The sequence below is a fragment of the Grampus griseus genome (genome assembly GCF_964374135.1).
Source record: "Grampus griseus genome assembly, chromosome: 19".
In the NCBI taxonomy this organism is placed as follows: Eukaryota; Metazoa; Chordata; class Mammalia; order Artiodactyla; family Delphinidae; genus Grampus; species Grampus griseus.
Window position 1 is genome coordinate 39,428,940 of NC_139013.1, and position 18,060 is coordinate 39,446,999.

General features: G+C 40.5%; 2 protein-coding genes across 3 annotated transcripts in view; both read left to right on the plus strand.

Moving 5' to 3' along the window:
• Window positions 1-18,060, plus strand: part of CBFB (core-binding factor subunit beta) — a 60,132-nt gene that overhangs the window by 20,621 nt on the left and 21,451 nt on the right. For both annotated transcript variants that reach the window (XM_082676706.1, XM_082676705.1), the window contains exon 4: window positions 12,920-13,036. In XM_082676706.1, the coding sequence (XP_082532832.1) occupies window positions 12,920-13,036 (117 nt within the window). The remainder of the gene's footprint in view (window positions 1-12,919; window positions 13,037-18,060) is intronic.
• LOC309837069 (protein-serine O-palmitoleoyltransferase porcupine-like) lies at window positions 13,302-14,985 on the plus strand. Its single transcript, XM_082677393.1, has one exon. It carries the CDS (start codon window positions 13,305-13,307, stop codon window positions 14,655-14,657), a length of 1,353 nt encoding a protein of 450 aa, XP_082533519.1. The 5' UTR covers window positions 13,302-13,304; the 3' UTR covers window positions 14,658-14,985.

Sequence of the window (18,060 nt, forward strand, 5' to 3'; positions counted from 1 at the left end):
TTAACCACTCCACCACCAGGGAAGTCCCCACATGTGACTATTGAGCACTTAAAACGTGGCTAGTCTAGTTGACACGTGCTGTATGTGGAAAAGTACACAGTGAATTTTGAAAACTTGGTACAAAAAAAAGAAGCATGTAAGATATCTCAATAATTTTTATATTGATTACACGTTGAAATAATATTTTAGATATATTTGGTTAAGTAACATTACTGGGATTAATTTTACCTGTTTCTTTTTAGTGTTTTAAACATGGCTGCTAGAAAATTTACATTTATATATGTGAGTTGCATTTGTGGTTCCCATTATATTTATGTTGGATAGTGATGCCTTAAAAAACTTCACAGTCCTATTCCCCCCTCCACAAAAACTTCTCACTACCTTGATTAATATATTTACTTCCTTGCTTTTCTTTATCATCTTGTTCCTATGGATGTATTTCTAAACAGTGATTTGTTTAATTTTGAAAAACTGAATATAGCAAGCACAAACTTCATGGCAATGTAAATAAAGGACTATAATGTCAGTTCAACATGAAAGTTCCTAGGAGATAAGCTGAACAAAATCTCAGTGTTACTTCTGGATTCAGCTTCCTGGCGAATTTTAAAAGCCTCTGGGGAAGTTTGTGAGCCGAGTCTTGAGTAGGTTATGGAAAACCTAGGGCTCATTCTGGATTTGGGGCATCTGGCACTATGTGAGCCATTGTTCACAGTATGCTGGAGGTCTGGAGGAAATAATGATCAGAGGAAGTGGGCTGCTATATATTTTCTGATTCTAGGTTCACCATGAACTGCCTCCTTTTTACATGAGTTTTCCCATAACTCTTTTTATTTTATAAAACAAACTCTATACCCATTAAACAGTAACTCCCCATTCCTCGACTCCCCCTTCCCCTTTGTTCCTGGCAGCCACCATTCTTCTTTCTCTGTGGTTTTGACTACTCTAAGTACCTCTTATAAGTGGAATCATACAGTATTTGTCTTTTTATTACTGGCATATTTCATTTAGTATAATGTCTGGAGATTCACCATATTGTAGCATATTGCAGAACTTCCTTCTTTAAAAGGCTGAGGGCTTCCCTGGTGGCACAGTGGTTGGGAGTCCGCCTGCTGATGCAGGGGACACGGGTTCATGCCCCAGTCTGGGAGGATCCCACATGCTGCGGAGCGCCTGGGCCCGTGAGCCATGGCCACTGAGCCTGCGCGTCCAGAGCCTGTGCTCCGCAACGGGAGAGGCCACACACAACAGTGAGAGGCCCGCGTACCGCAAAAACAAACAAACAAACAAAAAGAAAACGAAAAACAAAGGCTGAATAATAATATAGACCACATTTTGCTTATCTATTCATTCGTCAGTGGACATGTGGGTTGTTTCCATGTTTTAGCTATTGTAAATACTGCTGTTACGGACATGGGTGTGCAAATATGTCTTAAGAGACCCTGCTTTCAGTTCTTGTAGGTATATACCCAGAAGTGGAATTGCTGGATCATATGGTAATTCTCTTCTTAATTTTTTGAGGAATTGCCACATGTTGTCCCCAGAAGCTATATTCTTTTTTTTTTTCTTTTAAGTCTTATATCATGTAACTTTTCTTTTTTTCTTAGAATTTTATTTTTTTATACAACAGGTTCTTATTAGTTATCCATTTTATACACATTAGTGTATATATGTCAATCCCAATCTCCCAATTCATTGCACCACCACCACCACCCCACCACCACCACTTTCCCCCCTTGGTGTCCATACATTTGTTCTCTACATCTGTGTCTCTATTTCTGCCCTGCAAACCAGTTCATCTGTACCATTTTTCTAGGTTCCACATATATACGTTAACATATGATATTTGTTTTTCTCCTTCTGACTTACTTCACTCTGTATGATAGTCTCTAGGTCCATCCACATCTCTACAAATGACCCAATTTCGTTCCTTTTTATGGCTGAGTAATATTCCATTGTATATACGTACCACATCTTCTTTATCCATTCATCTGTCGATGGGCATTTAGGTTGCTTCCATGACCTGGCTATTGTAAATAGTACTGCAATGAACATTGGGGTGCATGTGTCCTTTTTTAAAAAAATTGTATTTATTTATTTATTTATGGCTGTGTTGGGTCTTTGTTGCCGTGTGCGGGCTTTCTCTAGTTGCGGTGAGCAGGGTCTACTCTTCATTGTGGCGTGTGGGCTTCTCATTGTGGTGGCTTCTCTTGTTGCAGAGCATGGGCTCTAAGTGCCCGGGCTTCAGGAGTTGTGGCTTGCGGGATCTGGAGTGCAGGCTCAGTAGTTGTGGCGCACGGGCTTAGCTGCTCCACGGCATGTGGGATCTTCCCAGACCAGGGCTCGAACACGTGTCCCCCCTTCCCCAGGGAAGCCCCGATAGTGTCTTTTGATGTACAAATTTTTAAAATTTTAATAAAGTCCAGTTTGTCTATTTTTGTTGTTGTTACCTGTTTCTTTGGTGTCATCCCCAAGAAATCATTGTTAAATCCAGTGTCGTGAAGCTTTTATCCTTGCTTCTAAGAGTTTTATAGTTTTAGGTCTTACATTTAGGTCTTTGGTACATTTTGAAGTAATTTTTGTAGATAGTGTTAGGTAAGGGTCCAATTTGATTCTTCCCCATTGAAGAGAAATGCAAATCAAAACTACAATCACGGCTTCCCTGGTGGCACAGTGGTTGAGAGTCCGCCTGCTGATGCAGGGGACACGGGTTCGTGCCGCGGTCCGGGAAGATCCCACATGCCGCAGAGCGGCTGGGCCCGTGAGCCATGGCCGCTGAGCCTGCGCGTCCGGGGCTTGTGCTCCGCAACGGGAGAGGCCACAACAGTGAGAGGCCCACGTACAGCAAAAAAAAAAAAAAAAGCTACAATCAGATATCGCCTTACACCATTGAATGTCCTTTCCCCATTGAATGGTCTGGGCACCCTTGTCAAAAATCATTTGACCACCTATGTGAGGGTTTATTTCTGGGTGTTTTACTCTAGTCCATTGGTCTATATGTCTTTATGCCAATACTATGCTGTTTTTTTTATACTGTTTTGATTAATGAATCTTTACAGTAAGTTTTGAAATTGGGAAGTGTGAATCCTCCAGTTTTGTTCTTTTAAGATTGTTTTGGCTATTCAGGTCCCTATGCCTTTTTTTTTCTTTACTTTTACATATTTTAATTCATTTTCCATATGCCTTTTAGGATGGGTTTGGTTAACACATCCATTTATTGAGTGTGCGTCTGTCTGCATGTGTGCATGCACGCGCGTGCACACGTTTGCTTGCTTAATCTTTTAAGTTCCAGGCACATTCTGTGTTAATCCATGTTACGATTTCTGCAAGAAGTACTGTTTTCTGTTTTGAACTGTAAGAAGTAGATTGGTAAATTACATTAAATCACTATAGAAGAAGCTATTTTTTACACTTAACATGCAACCCAGTTATGATTCAGAGGCAAGTGAGATTGAATGACTGTCTGTAATGATTATCCAACAGGCAAGCAGCTGACTATGCATTTCTAAATGAGGAGGAACATGTGACTAAAGGAGAATGAGTCAGAACCAAGTATCTTCTAAAGGAATCTGTTAAATAGACTACAGAAATGATTACAACTAAAAGGCAGGGTGCATACTTCCTTTGTGGAATATCTTGTTTTCCTGGGTGCCTGTGGCCATCCCAGTATTATTGCTTATCTGCTGATTCATTGGTGTGATCAACTGTTCATTGTCTCAAAAAAAATGGCTTCTTTCCCTTGGAGAGAAATCACTGTGTAAAACTTTGGTGGAAGTATTGTGTGTAAGCATTCAGTTTCTATGGTGCTCTGTATGTTTCATAAGTGTATGTACATTGGCTTAACTAATTTTTACTATCAACTATGAAAGAGGTGTTATTTAGCCTTGATTTTGTATGTGAGGAATCTGAGGCTTATTAGCAATCTTAAATGATTTGTCTCAAATACACTGTTAGAACCAGGATTTAAATCAGGTTTTATCTGATTCTAAAGTACATTTAGTTTTTACTCTTCCCATGCTGTCTTGGGGTTAAGCATAGTGATAATATTCCTTTCCTTTAAAAAATAATTATGGTTGATTCTCCTAATTTATGGTAGTTATCTTCTCTAAAGTCCCTGCAGACGTGGAATTAATGAACACCGAACAACTTCTTCCACGGAAGATACAGAGTTAGGTTCCTGCAAGCCTCTGGTCGCAACATCCTTCTCAGCCAGTTAATACATAATCTTTTTTATGTATGTTTCTGTTTAAAATATATTATTGATTCAACATTAAACAACAAGATGTTGAGCATCTAGGTTATTTGTAACCTTTTGCCATTATTAAAAAACCCTTAAGAGTGAACAGCCTTGTAATCAAATACTCTGTGTACATCTTTGATTAAATGTTAGGATACGTTCATAGGCATGACATTGCTGGGTCAAAGGAAATTTCACACTTTAAAAAACTTTTTTATTTTTATATTGGAGCATAGTTGATTAACAATGTTGTGTTAGTTTCAGGTGTACGGCAAAGTGATTCAGTTTTACATATACGTGTATCTATTCTTTTTCAAATTCTTTTCCCGTTTAGATTATTACAGAATATTGAGCAGAGTTCCCTGTGCTATACACTAGGTCCTTGCTGGTTATCTGTAGTAGATATAGTAGTGTGTACATGTCAATCCCAAACTCCCAATCTATCCCTCCCCACCACGCTTCTCCCCTGGTAACCATAAGTTTGTTCTCTAAAGCTGTGAGTCTGTGAGTCTGTTTTGCAAATAAGTTCATTTGTATCACTTTTTTTTTAGATTCTGCATATATAAGTGATATCATATGATATTTGTCTTTCTCTGTCTGACTTCACTTAGTATGATAATCTCCAGGTCCATCCATGTTGCTGCAAATGGCATTATTTCATTCTTTTCAATGGCTGAGTAATATTACATTGTATATATTGTACCACGTCTTCTTTATCCATTCATCCATTGATGGACCTTTAGGTTGTTTCCATGTCTTGGCTATTGTAAACAGTGCTACAATGAACATTGGGGTACATGTATCCTTTTGAACCCTATTTTTCTCCGGATATATGTCCAGGAGTGGGATTGCTGGATCATATGGTAGCTCTGTTTTTAGTTTTTTAAGGAACCTCCATACTGTTCTCCATAGTGCCTGTACCAATTTACCGTTTTCTCCACACCCTCTCCAGCATTTATTGTTTGTAGACACTTTTTAATGATGACCATTCTGACTGGTGTGAGGCGATATCTGATGGTAATTTTGATTTGCATTTCTCTAATAATAAGCAATGTTGAGCATCTTTTCATGTGTCTCTTGGCCATCTGTATGTCTTCTTTGGAGAAATGTCTATTTAGGTCTTCTGCCCATTTTTTTATTGGGTTGTTTGTTGTTTTTGATATCGAGCCACACGAGCTGTTTGTAAGAGGAAAATTCACACTGTTGCCAAAAAATGCCTTCCCAGAATTGTTAGCCAGTTCACGCTCCCTCTGACAATGTGGTAGAACCTGGTATCTCTTCTCATACACATTATTAAGATTTTTAATTTAAAAAAATTTTTTAAAAATATTTATGTATGTACGTTACGCCGGGTCTTAGTTGCGGCACATGGGAGCTTCGTCGCGGCATGCGGACGCTTAGTTGCCACAAGCACGCAGGATCTAGTTTCCTGACCAGGGATCAAACCTGGGCCCCCTGCATTGGGAGCGCAGAGTCTTACCCAGTCAACCACCAGGGAAGTCCCTAATTTTTAAAATTTTAACCTTTAGTTTAGAAATAGTTACCTAGTTTTATTTTATTAATTTAGCCATTTTATTTTTTTTCAAACTTTTTTTTTTAATGGTAGTCAGTTTTCCCATCTCCACTGGTTAAGTAAAATACCCTTTTACCATTGATTTGAAATGTTACCCTTTTCATTTATTAAGTACTTGTATATGTGGTTTTGTTTTTTAATTTTTTTGTTTATTCCATCAAGTTGTTTCTGGCTGCCACAGCACTACTGCATATGTACTGCTTGCGTTGTCACAGCTGAAAGAGCAGAAAAATACTTTCTTTTATTCTCTTGGATAGTCTGATTCTTTTGTGTGAATTACAGACTTACTTTGTAAATTCCAGAAAACGTTATTTTGAGATTTTACTGGAATTTCGTTAAAATAAGGGTTACTTTGGGATAAATTGGCATTTGTAGTCTTACCATTAGAGAACATAACATCTCACTAGTTTTTCAAGTCTCTTTCTGTGTTTCAAAAATTAGGTATTTTCTTCTTAAAGAGCCTACCTGTTTCGTATTAAATTTATTCTTAGTAGATACTTTTAATGCTATTTTTTAAAATATAAATTTATTTATTTTTGGCTGCATTGGGTCTTCTTGCTGCATGCAGTTTTTCTCTAGTTGCGGCGAGCAGGGGCTACTCTTCATTACGATGTGCGGGCTTCTCATCGTGGTGGCTTCTCTTGTTGCGGAGCACGGGCTCTAGGTGCGCGGGCTTCAGTAGCTGTGACACACAGGCCCAGTAGTTGTGGCTTGCGGGCTCTAGAGCGTAGGCTCAGTAGTTGTGGCGCACAGGCTTAGTTGCTCCACGGCATGTGGGATCTTCCTGGACCAGGGCTCGAACCTGTGTCCCCTGCATTAGCAGGCGGATTCTTAACCACTGCGCCACCAGGGAAATCCCAATGCTATTTTAAAATAAGGTTTGTTTTTTTAATTTTTAATTTTATTTTCTAAATAGTTACTGTTGTAATACAGGAAAGTTGTTGGTTTTTTTTTTTTATAACCAGGCACTTTATTGAACTCATTAATTCACTTGGTTTTTCAGTTGAATATTTTAGATTTTTCAGGTAGATAATCTTCAGATATTATATCCTGGTCATGTTTATATGCAACTTTGTTAGAACTGTGGTCTTTAAAAAGAGGTTGCAAAGCTGCTGGATCCAGCTCCTTACAATTTTATTACTGTCAATGGAACATTCCATTAACCTTAGGAGTTAAGTGAGTCCTACTTAAATGTAATGGGTGAATTCAGTTTTAATTCTTACAGTTCTTTTTGTATGCATTCCACTCTTCCTTATTAAAGACTTTAACTGGTGTTGGAATCTTTTTTGGGGTGGTGGGATACAATTTTTAAAAAAATCATCATGTATTCCCCTCTGCCCTTATGATAATACCACGTACAAAATGACAGGTAATATACATCTGTTGAGTAGGTGAACCCTTTCAAATTGAAATTATAGGAAAGCTACAAGAAAAACATTTCTAAATTCCAGGTGTATTTCTGTTCTTCTATTAATCATTATTTAGGTATGTCTTAAGGGCCTAAGGGGTACTGATCATTTCCTCTACTGTTTTCCCTAATATCTAAGTTTATTGGCTAGAGTCACAATTATTTGAGCTCTAATAGTTTACTATAAGGAAATGAAATATTCTTTCCAATTGAAATGGGTTTTTTGAGGGTGAAGTATCTGCTGCTTGCTTTTATCAATAGCTTTGACACTTGGTTTCTGTGTATCTTGATGTTATGGCTCAGTACCAGTGTGCATGGGAGTCTTTGCAAATTTACAATTATTCTGTTTTAATTATCTTGAAATTATCTTCTTCAGAACCACTCAATAAAGGGAACTCTTTCTGCTATCCCTTTGTACCCTCAATTTCTATTCTCAGTCCAGCTACCTAGGAGCTAGAAACACTGAACATCCATTATAGTATTGTAGAAGAAAGGGCAATTGAAAATGCCACGGTTTATTCCAAATTTATATCCTCGCAGAATAAGAGACTCCAGACTCAGAGATAGAACTATTTTGTACAGGTTGATAAATAGGAAACTAAGTTCTCTCTTATCCTTCCTCCGGCACATTTCAAAACCCAGGGTAACTAATGTTTAGCTGCTTAAGTGGTTTGGTCCCTTTACTAAATGAAGGGTATTTATCATCTCTCAAGCTTGGTGATACAAAGACCTTGGTGTCTATGAGGGGAAAGGGAAGAATTGCATTTTTACTGTCATAGTTGAATCGTTTTCCCCTTGTACACCCTTTTGAGAATTTGGTGAAAGCATTGGACTTGCTTAGAAAAATGCACATGGACACGAACATACATTTTTACACAGAATTTTGGGAGGTTTCTGGTCTTCTTGAAACTTATCCATAAACCCAAACTCATGTGGGTTTTCTGAACTCCAGACTAAGAACTCCTGCCTTATATAAGAACATTGCTAAAAGTTATGAGTGACCTAAGGTACTGTAACGTAATGCTTTAAAATCTTGCAGCCAACAGAGGGGAAATTTTTACTTGGGGGCCTTTAACTTAACCTTTAGCCACTAGGCTCTTTGCATGTTTTCCTGTTTCTTCGCTGGCAGTTCATAGGCTGCTCTGCTGGATTATTCTCTTCTGAGAGAATACATCTGAAAGTTGAATTTCCTTAGGGTTCTTCATGGGTCCCCCTCTTTTCTCCTTCTACTTACTGCTTGAGTAATCTCTTCCTTTCCCCTGGATTTAAATAAATACCACTGTGTTGCTGATGGCTGCCAGATTCATATCATCAGCCCATATCTCTTCACAGAGTGCTAGAATCCTATATGCAACTGCCTGCTCAAAAATCTCCATATACATATCTTATAGATGTCACCTATGTAACAGATAAAACTTATTGCAAATATTTTATAATAGCTCTATTGAGATAAAATTCATAGACCATAAAATTCATCCTTCACTAAATTAACTAAAAATCCAGGGATTTTTAGTATATTCACAGAATTGTGCAGCTGTCACCACTCTGTCATTCCAAAACATTTTCATCACCCTAAAAAGAAATCCTGTACTTACTAACAGTCACTCCTCATTCCCCCCTCCCCTCAGCCCCTGGGAACCACTGATATCCTTTCTGTCTCTATATTTATCTATTCTGGATGTTTCATATAAATGGAATCATATAGTATGTGGCCTTTTTCTGGTTTCTTTCACTTAGCATAATGTTTTCAAGGTTCATCCATGTTGTAGCGTGTATCACTACTTTATTCCTTTTTATGGCTGAATGGTATCCCATTGTATGGATAATGCCACAGTTGGTGCATACATGTTTTTGCTGAAGCTCTGCTGCTACAGTGATGTGGAATTTAAAGCTACAAATGTGAAAGAAAAGTGATTGTGTAATTTGGATTGAAATAACATCACAAATGCTGAAACTTAGAGATTGAGCTGATTAAAAAATTGTGCAATACTTTTACCTTATTTCCAAAAGAACACAAAATGTAAGGCTGCAGTCACTTTTAACTTTCTGTGAAGTCTTAAACACATCCTCTGATATTTTACTTTTGGAAAGATAAGCAATCTATTTTGTTATTTTTGTGTGTGATTAGCTGAATATTTACCCATTTTAAAGGCTTTATAGAATTCATTTTATATAAAACATTTAATTGTTCTAGGACAGTGGGTTTAAACCCTAGGTCATATTCTAATACATTTTCTTTTCACAGTTTGAAATAAACCATCATTATTTTCAGTGAAAAATGTCTGAATGTTTAAATGACATTATTAAATTACATTACAAAATGCCAAAGTAAGAGAGTTTTTCTTCGTACTTCAAGGTTTGGTATTCATGAATGTATGAAAGTGCCAAGCATTTACTTTGAAGGTCTACACATAAAACTGTGTTTATTTAAATGTGAACAATCTAAATAAATCACAGGATCATCTAAATATTTTAAATTACAGTTCCAGGCACTAGCCTTGATTATGAACTGTAGCCATTTTCTGAACCCATTTAGGAATTTTCCAAAGCAGATCAGTGGTTTTCTTAGTCATGAGAAAACTTTTATAAAGAAGTGATAAATCAGCTGTTTACGAGCTTAGTAATTTCGTAAGGAAAATATTTTTTGACTATGGAAGGTAATATGAATAAGCTAGATTATGGAATCTTTGAATCTAAAAGATGTAAATCATTGATGAAGATTATAGAATCTGATCATGAAGTTGACCTTTCTCTGCTATTAGATGAGGATTGTCTCTTTGTTTAGTGTGAGAATTTAAAATAATGAGGTAGATTGATAACTGAGATGCTGTGCTCCTGATTGTGTAGCACCCCCTCCTCTGTTGGAAAAAGTGGGAATCTTGATTAGTAGATGTGGTAAGTCAAGTTATATTAATAGGCAATTCAGAGGGTTATTTTAGGTTTAGTGAGGTATCGAATATGAGGTCGTCACAGTTACTTGTTCAACTTAGGCGCATACCAGTGGAGTTTTAAATTCACAATGTGGAAGGGAATGAGCACTTATCAGAACAGAAGGAAATGTGTGGTTAAACGGTTTCAGCTATAACTGTAGACTGTTTCCCTTGGTCCAAATGGGAGGAGAAATGGAACCTTATGTTTTTGGCTTTTTTTCCAATATCAGTAGAAATTGATTCAGCATGGTTTATTGGGACCCTTAACAGGAAAATCAGTTGTGTTTACTAGTGGAGGGGAATGGCTTAAATATGCACTAAGAAGGCATAAGTCCTCTAGGTTTTTGTTTTTTTGTTTTTTTTTATGGTACGCGGGCCTCTCACCGTCGTGGCCTCTCCCGTTGCAGAGCACAGGCTCCGGACGCGCAGGCTCAGCGGCCATGGCTCACGGGCCCAGCCGCTCCGCGGCGTGTGGGATCTTCCCGGACTGGGGTACGAACCCGTGTCCCCTGCATTGGCAGGCAGACTCTCAACCACTGCTCCACCAAGGAAGCCCAGTCCTCTAGGTTTTATTTTACAGGTGTCTCAGTAGTCATTTTTGTTGCATATTTTTAATTACTGACATAATTAATAATTTAATAAGTTATTTTTATTAAACCTCTGTAAAACAAGAATGCCTCATGATTTTTTTTTGTTGAAGAAACTGCTGAATTGAGTAAAGAAAAAGTTGATGCTTCCAGCTTTTTCCTCAAAATGAGAAACTGCCTTACTGACTATATAATTATAGGTAATAAATAATGCTAATTTTAGCTCACAAAAGCACTGAGATTATCCGAAGAAAATATATTTGATGTAAGTAGATGAAGAACCTTATTTATAAAGATGTATTGGATAACTTGGAATTTTGAAAACTCATTGAAGTCCTGCATCCTCTGCATTTAAAAGATCTTGTTAAGGCAGTAAATGATAAAAAAAAAATCTATGCTGATTTTTATTCAGAAGCCTGTGTTAAATGAGGTAGAGAAGACCTAAAATAACAAGGTTGGGTTTTTTTTTTCCGAAGTACTTATCAGAATAAAATGTTGTTATGATGAGGGAGATTGTAAGAACTAACAAATTTCTCTTTTCTTCTCTTGTATATTTTCTTACTATATCACAGTAAAATACTCACCTTAAGATGATAGCATTAGCACCTGTCCTTTCTTGATGGATCCTTAATTGCTCTTGAGAACAAATATATTTAGAGGCAATATGAAAATTAATTTGGTGATCAAAAATGAAAGTGATTTAAATTTGGAAATCATACCTAAAGTGACTTTTGCTCGAGGGTTATATACTTGAAACAGAAGAATTCTCTTATGTTTAGTATGCATAAATAAATGTTGTATCAGTTAAGGTTCTTTGGCTAAAAGTGGTAGAAATGAACTCTGGCTAACTTAAGTAAAAAAAAGAAAAAGAAAGAAAAACAGCATTACTTACCAGGAATCTATGAGGTAGCTTATAAAACGGAAAGGAAATATGAAGAACCTGACCTTGGGTGGCTCCAGGTATCCAAACAGGGAGAAACAGTGCGTGCTCTCTTCAGGGGCTAGTGAATTCCAGTTGATTTACATCTTTATGTCTTCCTACTCAAGATTCAAAAATTAAAGCCAAGTACCTGATTGTCCTAGCTTCAGCTGCAAAAGAAACAATGTCACTTCAAGTATCACCTTACTGCGGTTTTTACAAAATCTGTAAAACTTCCTTTTAAAAATAATCTGGGGCTTCTCTGATGGCGCAGTGGTTGAGAATCCGCCTGCCGATGCAGGGGACGCGGGTTTGTGCCCCAATCCGGAAAGATCCCACACGCCGCGGAGCGGCTGGGCCCGTGAGCCATGGCCGCTGAGCCTGCGCGTCCGGAGCCTGTGCTCCGCAACGGGAGAGGCCATGACAGAGAGGCCCGCGTACTACCAAAAAAAAATAAAAATAAAAAAATAATAATCTGGAGGGACTTCCCCAGTGATGCAGTGGATAAGAATCCTCCTGCCAGTGTAGAGGACGCGGGTTCAAGCCCTGGTCCAGGGAGATCCCACATGCCGCGGAGCAACTAAGCCCGTGCACCACAACTACTGAGCCTGTGCTCTAGAGCCCGCGAGCCACAACTACTGAGCCCGCATGCCACAACTACTAGAGCCCACGTGCCACAACTACTAAAGCCCACACACCTAGAGCCTGTGCTCAACAACAAGAGAAGCCACCACAACGAGAAGCCCAACTGGACAAAGCCCACGCACAGCAACCAAGACCCAACACAGCCAAAAATGAAAATAAAATTAAATCTTTAAAAAAATAAATAGGGGCTTCCCTGGTGGCGCAGTGGTTGAGAGTCCGCCTGCCGATGCAGGGGACACGGGTTCGTGCCCCGGTCTGGGAAGATCCCACATGCCGCGGAGCGGCTGGGCCCGTGAGCCATGGCCGCTGAGCCTGCGCGTCCGGAGCCTGTGCTCCGCAACGGGAGAGGCCACAACAGTGAGAGGCCCGCGTACCGCAAAAATAAATAAATAAATAAATAATATGGAAAAATTGTGACTAGAAATAAAATCCTGGTAAACCAGATTAACTTAATTTATAGAATATGGTCAGAGGCTATGCTTTGTATACTTTCCTACAATTCTTAATTTTATAATTTATTTTTCCCCCCCCAAAAAAAACAGTTTTCATAAGTAAGTTTATCCTTTGTTTTTTATGTGTCTGATGGCTTATCATTGGTTTTCATCCTTCTCTCTGTGTCTTAGGTATATTTGAAGGCTCCCATGATTCTGAATGGAGTCTGTGTTATCTGGAAAGGTTGGATTGATCTCCAGAGACTGGATGGTATGGGCTGCCTGGAGTTTGATGAGGAGCGAGCCCAGGTAGGGTGACTTCAGGCTTTACTGACTGTGGTCCCTTTATTTACCCCTAATCTTGCCTTTGTTTGGAGATCTATTTTACCCAGTCTTTAAGAGTAAGTATACAGTGCTGCCCTGGGAGCCTCAGCTGGTCCCGGCCTTGCAGCTTGCGGGGGAGGCTCCCCGGAGGAGGCGGCGACAGTGGTGGCGGTGGTGTGTCCCTGGGCCCCTGGACCGCAGCTTCTTTACTGCCAAGTCTATCCACCTGTTCATCCATCCGTGGGGGTCCACAATGGCCACCTTCAGCCGCCAGGAATTTTTCCAGCAGCTCCTACAGGGCTGTCTCCTGCCTACTGCCCAGCAGGGCCTTGACCAGATCTGGCTGCTCCTTGCCATCTGCCTCGCCTGCCGCCTCCTCGGGAGGCTTGGGTTGCCATCCTACCTGAAGCATGCAAGCACCGTGGCAGGTGGGTTCTTCAGCCTCTACCACTTCTTCCAGCTGCACATGGTTTGGGTCATGCTGCTCTGCCTTCTGTGCTACCTCGTGCTGTTCCTCTGCCGACATTCCTCCCATCGTGGCGTCTTCCTCTCCGTCACCATCCTCATCTACCTACTCATGGGTGAGATGCACATGGTGGACACTGTGACGTGGCACAAGATGCGAGGGGCCCAGATGATTGTGGCCATGAAGGCAGTGTCTCTGGGCTTCGATCTGGACCGGGGCGAGGTGGGTGTGGTGCCCTCGCCCGTGGAGTTCATGGGCTACCTCTACTTTGTGGGCACCATCGTCTTTGGGCCCTGGATATCCTTCCACAGCTACCTACAGGCTGTCCAAGGCCTCCCGCTGAGCCGCCAGTGGCTGCAGAAGGTGGCCCAGAGCCTGGTGCTGGCCCTGCTGTGCCTTGTGCTGTCCACCTGTGTGGGCCCCTACCTCTTCCCCTACTTCATTCCCCTTGATGGTGACCACCTCCTTCACAAGTGGCTGCGAGCCTACGAGAGTGCTGTCTCCTTCCACTTCAGCAACTATTTTGTGGGCTTTCTATCTGAGGCCACAGCCACATTGGCGGGGGCTGGCTTCACCGAGGAGAAGGGTCACCTGGAATGGGACCTGACGGTCTCTAAGCCACTGAATGTGGAGCTGCCCCGGTCCATGGTGGAAGTTGTCACAAGCTGGAACCTGCCCATGTCTTGTTGGCTAAATAACTATGTTTTCAAGAATGCTCTCCACCTCGGGACCTTTTCAGCCGTGCTGGTCACCTATGCAACCAGCGCCCTCCTGCACGGCTTTAGCTTCCACCTGGCTGCGGTGCTGCTGTCCCTGGCATTTATCACTTATGTGGAGCACATCCTCCGAAAGCGCCTGGCTCGGATCCTCAGTGCCTGTGTCTTGTCGAAAAGGTGCCCACCAGACTGTTCACACCAGCATCGTTTGGGCTTGGGGGTGCGAGCCTTAAATCTGCTCTTTGGGGCCCTGGCCATCTTCCACCTGGCCTACCTGGGCTCCCTGTTTGACGTTGATGTGGACGATACCACAGAGGAGCAGGGCTACAGCATGGCATACACTGTCCACAAGTGGTCAGAGCTCAGCTGGGCCAGTCACTGGGTCACTTTTGGATGCTGGATCTTCTACCGTCTCATAGGCTGAGGCACGTCTGTGGACCCTCACAGCTCCCTCAAGAACCCTCCCCTGGGTGCCAACTCTGATGGGGGATGAGGGAAGGCCCTTTCTCTAATTTTTTTTTTTTTCCTGCGGTACGCGGGCCTCTCACTGTTGTGGCCTCTCCTGTTGCGGAGCACAGGCTCCGGACGCGCAGGCCCAGCGGCCATGGCTCACGGGCCCAGCCGCTCCGCGGCATGTGGGATCTTCCCGGACCGGGGCACGAACCTGTGTCCCCTGCATCGGTAGGCGGACTTTCAACCAGTGCGCCACCAGGGAAGCCCTAATTTTTGACCCTCTTTTTTGACCCTCTCTCCATTCTTGACCCCCCGCCCAGTACACACACACACACACACACACACACACACACACACACACACTTCCATCCATGGTCCTCCCCGCCTTCCTTGTCTCTTTTTATATACAGTTTGTTGTTATCAAATACAGTTAGGAAGTACTTTTTAAAAAGAGTAAGTATAGAAAGTCTCATGTTCTCATAATATTGATGAATTCTGAAGAGATTGAGACCCAAATATTGGTCCTGGTTTGGGGAAGGTTTTTCCTTCAGTGGTTCTAAATTGCACTGGATTACCACTATGTGCTTAGTGGGGCACTTCAAAGTGTAGTAGATGGTTCTGTTTAATATTTGTTCTGGATCCATAGCACATTATGGGGGGGACACCCAGTTTAAAATAAAATGTAGGAGCAGCACTTTTGAAATGGCTGAGTGAGGAGCTTGGCAGATTCTCTCTCCAAAAAGCAGTGATTAAACTTAACAAAATTGTAAACAAACAAACAAAAACCCATTTAAGGTCTCTGGAAATTAACCACAGGACATATATTGAGAGGCATTTATTCAAACAAAGCTAGTGAATTTCAGTAAGAACAGTGAGAGTCTGGCATTTTTGTCGGGAGCTGCTCCCATCTCCCTTAGCTCTGTGGTTGCTCAAGTTCTACCCCGGGCAGGGTAGAGCCATGAGGACTGGCAGCTCTGCTGTCCTCTCAGAGGGAGCTGACTTTATTTAGAGTAGCACTTGGAAAAATACATATCCAGGGCTGTTATTGAAAACAATAGCAGTCTCTGTGGCAAACAATTGGAGAAAACTAATGTTTCAGGAAGCAACAAAATGGCAGACTAGCCAGAAATTTATCAGGGAAATCTAGGGAAAGAGATAGCTAAAGTAAGCCTCACTGAGATCACACTTAACCTCGCATGGTCCAAAAGGCTATGTACATGTGCAAGGCTACACCTGTTCAAGAGAGGACAGAGAGAGCCCTTGAAAGCTGCTAGTCCCTGGCTGAATACAGGGTAGACTGATAAACTCCCTGCACTTTGAAAGTAAGCCACACACAGATCCCATGGCAAAGGATTAGAAGCCTTCTGACTCAAGGTGTTTAAGCAAAACCTCTGACCAATCATTGGCTGACCACTAGGTTATGCTGACCCAGGGGCAACCCCCTAGAAAGCAAGGCTTAAAAAGAAAAAAAACTAAGCAGTGACATCAGAGGCTGCACACTGCTGGGGAAACAGACTCCACACAGCTAGGCAAGTCACTAAGTAGACAAACAGAAAACAGTAACAACAGGCTGGAGGCAGGGGTCAGAATTCAGAGTTGCTACAGTATATTATCTAAAATATCCAGTTTTTAACAGGAAATTATAAGACATGCAAATAAGCACAAAAGTGTGACTGATACTCAGGGGAAAAAGCAGGCAGTAGATACCCTGCCTCAAATGATGGTTCTTAGTGACAAAAGACTTAAAAGCAATTCTTTTTCAGTGTGTTCAAAGAGCTAAAGGAAAATTTCTTCCTTTAAAGAATTGAAGGACAATTATGACAGTGACTCATGAAAGACAGAATATTAATAAAGAGATCTAAATTTTTAAAAAGAATCAAGTAGAAATTCTAGAATTGAAAAGTAACAATAACTGAAATGAAAAATTCACAGACTCAACAGATTTAAGCTGGCAGAAGAATTAGTGAACTTGAACATAGATTAATAGAGATTATCCAGTCTCAAGAACAGAAAGAAGAAAGAACAAAGCAAAATGAACAGTATCAGAGATTGTAGGACACCAGCACACAGACCAACATATATGTAATGAAAGTCCCAGGCGATAAGGAGAGAAAGAAAGGGGCAGAAAATATGTTTTAAGAAATAATGGCCGAAAACTTCTAAATTTGATGAAAAATATTCATGTCCATGTCCAAGAAGTTTAATGAACTCCAAGTAGGGTAAGCAGAAAGAAATCCACAACTAGGTACATCATAGCCAAACTGTTGAAAAACAAAGAGAATCTTAAAAGCAGCAAGAAATAGGCCTCATTACACACAAGGGAGCCACAATAAGATTAAGAGCTGACTTGTCTTTTGAAATTATGGAGGCCAGAAGATAGTGTGATGACATATTCAAAATGCTGAAAGAACATGTCAGAGTATCTGATTATTAGCGGGTGTTAATTTTTTCAGTTGTTTAATATTAATCCTCTTAATAAAGTTAAAATAATGGCAAGAATAAAAAGGAGCTCTCTTTTTGTTATTTCTGTTATTCCCATTTTGCTCACCATATATAGAAATGTAGGAATTTTCTTCTTAAGAGATCAAAAAATTAAACCTTCCTAGTAAAAAATTCAGGTTCAAAGTTAAAATTCTTAAGAAAGAATCTCTGCTACCTTGATTTCCACAGGGATAAGGAATACCTAATTCCTTCAGAAAAATAGTAAATAATTGGCAGTTTAGAAGGCTGTTTCTGTAAGAAGTGATACAGCAGATTGAATTTATGTAAGGGTGAATTTCAGATTGAGTTGACTTCTAAAACTGAAATATTTTATTAAAGTGATAGGTAAAAATTTAAAGTTTAGCCCACAGTATTTTCCATACTGAAAATTTCTCTGCTTTGTTGCCCTGGTCCACAAATAGGGCTTTATCACTATAAAGTAAGTACCATCTGTTGTCATAGTAAACTAATATAATAATAGGTCTTACATAATATAAAAATTTTAAAGCAGGGGATACCAACCATTCAGTCAACAGTCAGCACTTCTCTGGAGCTTTCCCCATCCCCCAGTCTTCTGGAAGATAGTAAATGTAAAGAGGCAATGAAGTATAGAAGTTAGGAGTAGGCGCTTCATGGTCATGTAATTGTGATTCCTGGCCCCACCACTTACCAGCTATTGTGGACGGCATGTTTGTGTTCCCCCAAAATTCATATTTTGAACCCCCAACTTCCAATATGACTGTATTTGGAGATAGGACCTTTATGGGGTCTGTTAAGGTTAAATGAGTCCTAAGAGTAGGGCCCTGATATGATAGGATTAGTGTCCTGATAAGACATGCACAAGGGAGCTAAGCTTGCTCAATCTCTCTCTCTGCCATGTGAGAACAAAACTC

What these genes read in the sequence shown, in the direction of transcription:
- LOC309837069 (XM_082677393.1), top strand. Translation starts at nt 13,305, where the DNA reads ATGGCCACCTTCAGCCGCCAGGAATTTTTCCAGCAGCTCCTACAGGGC.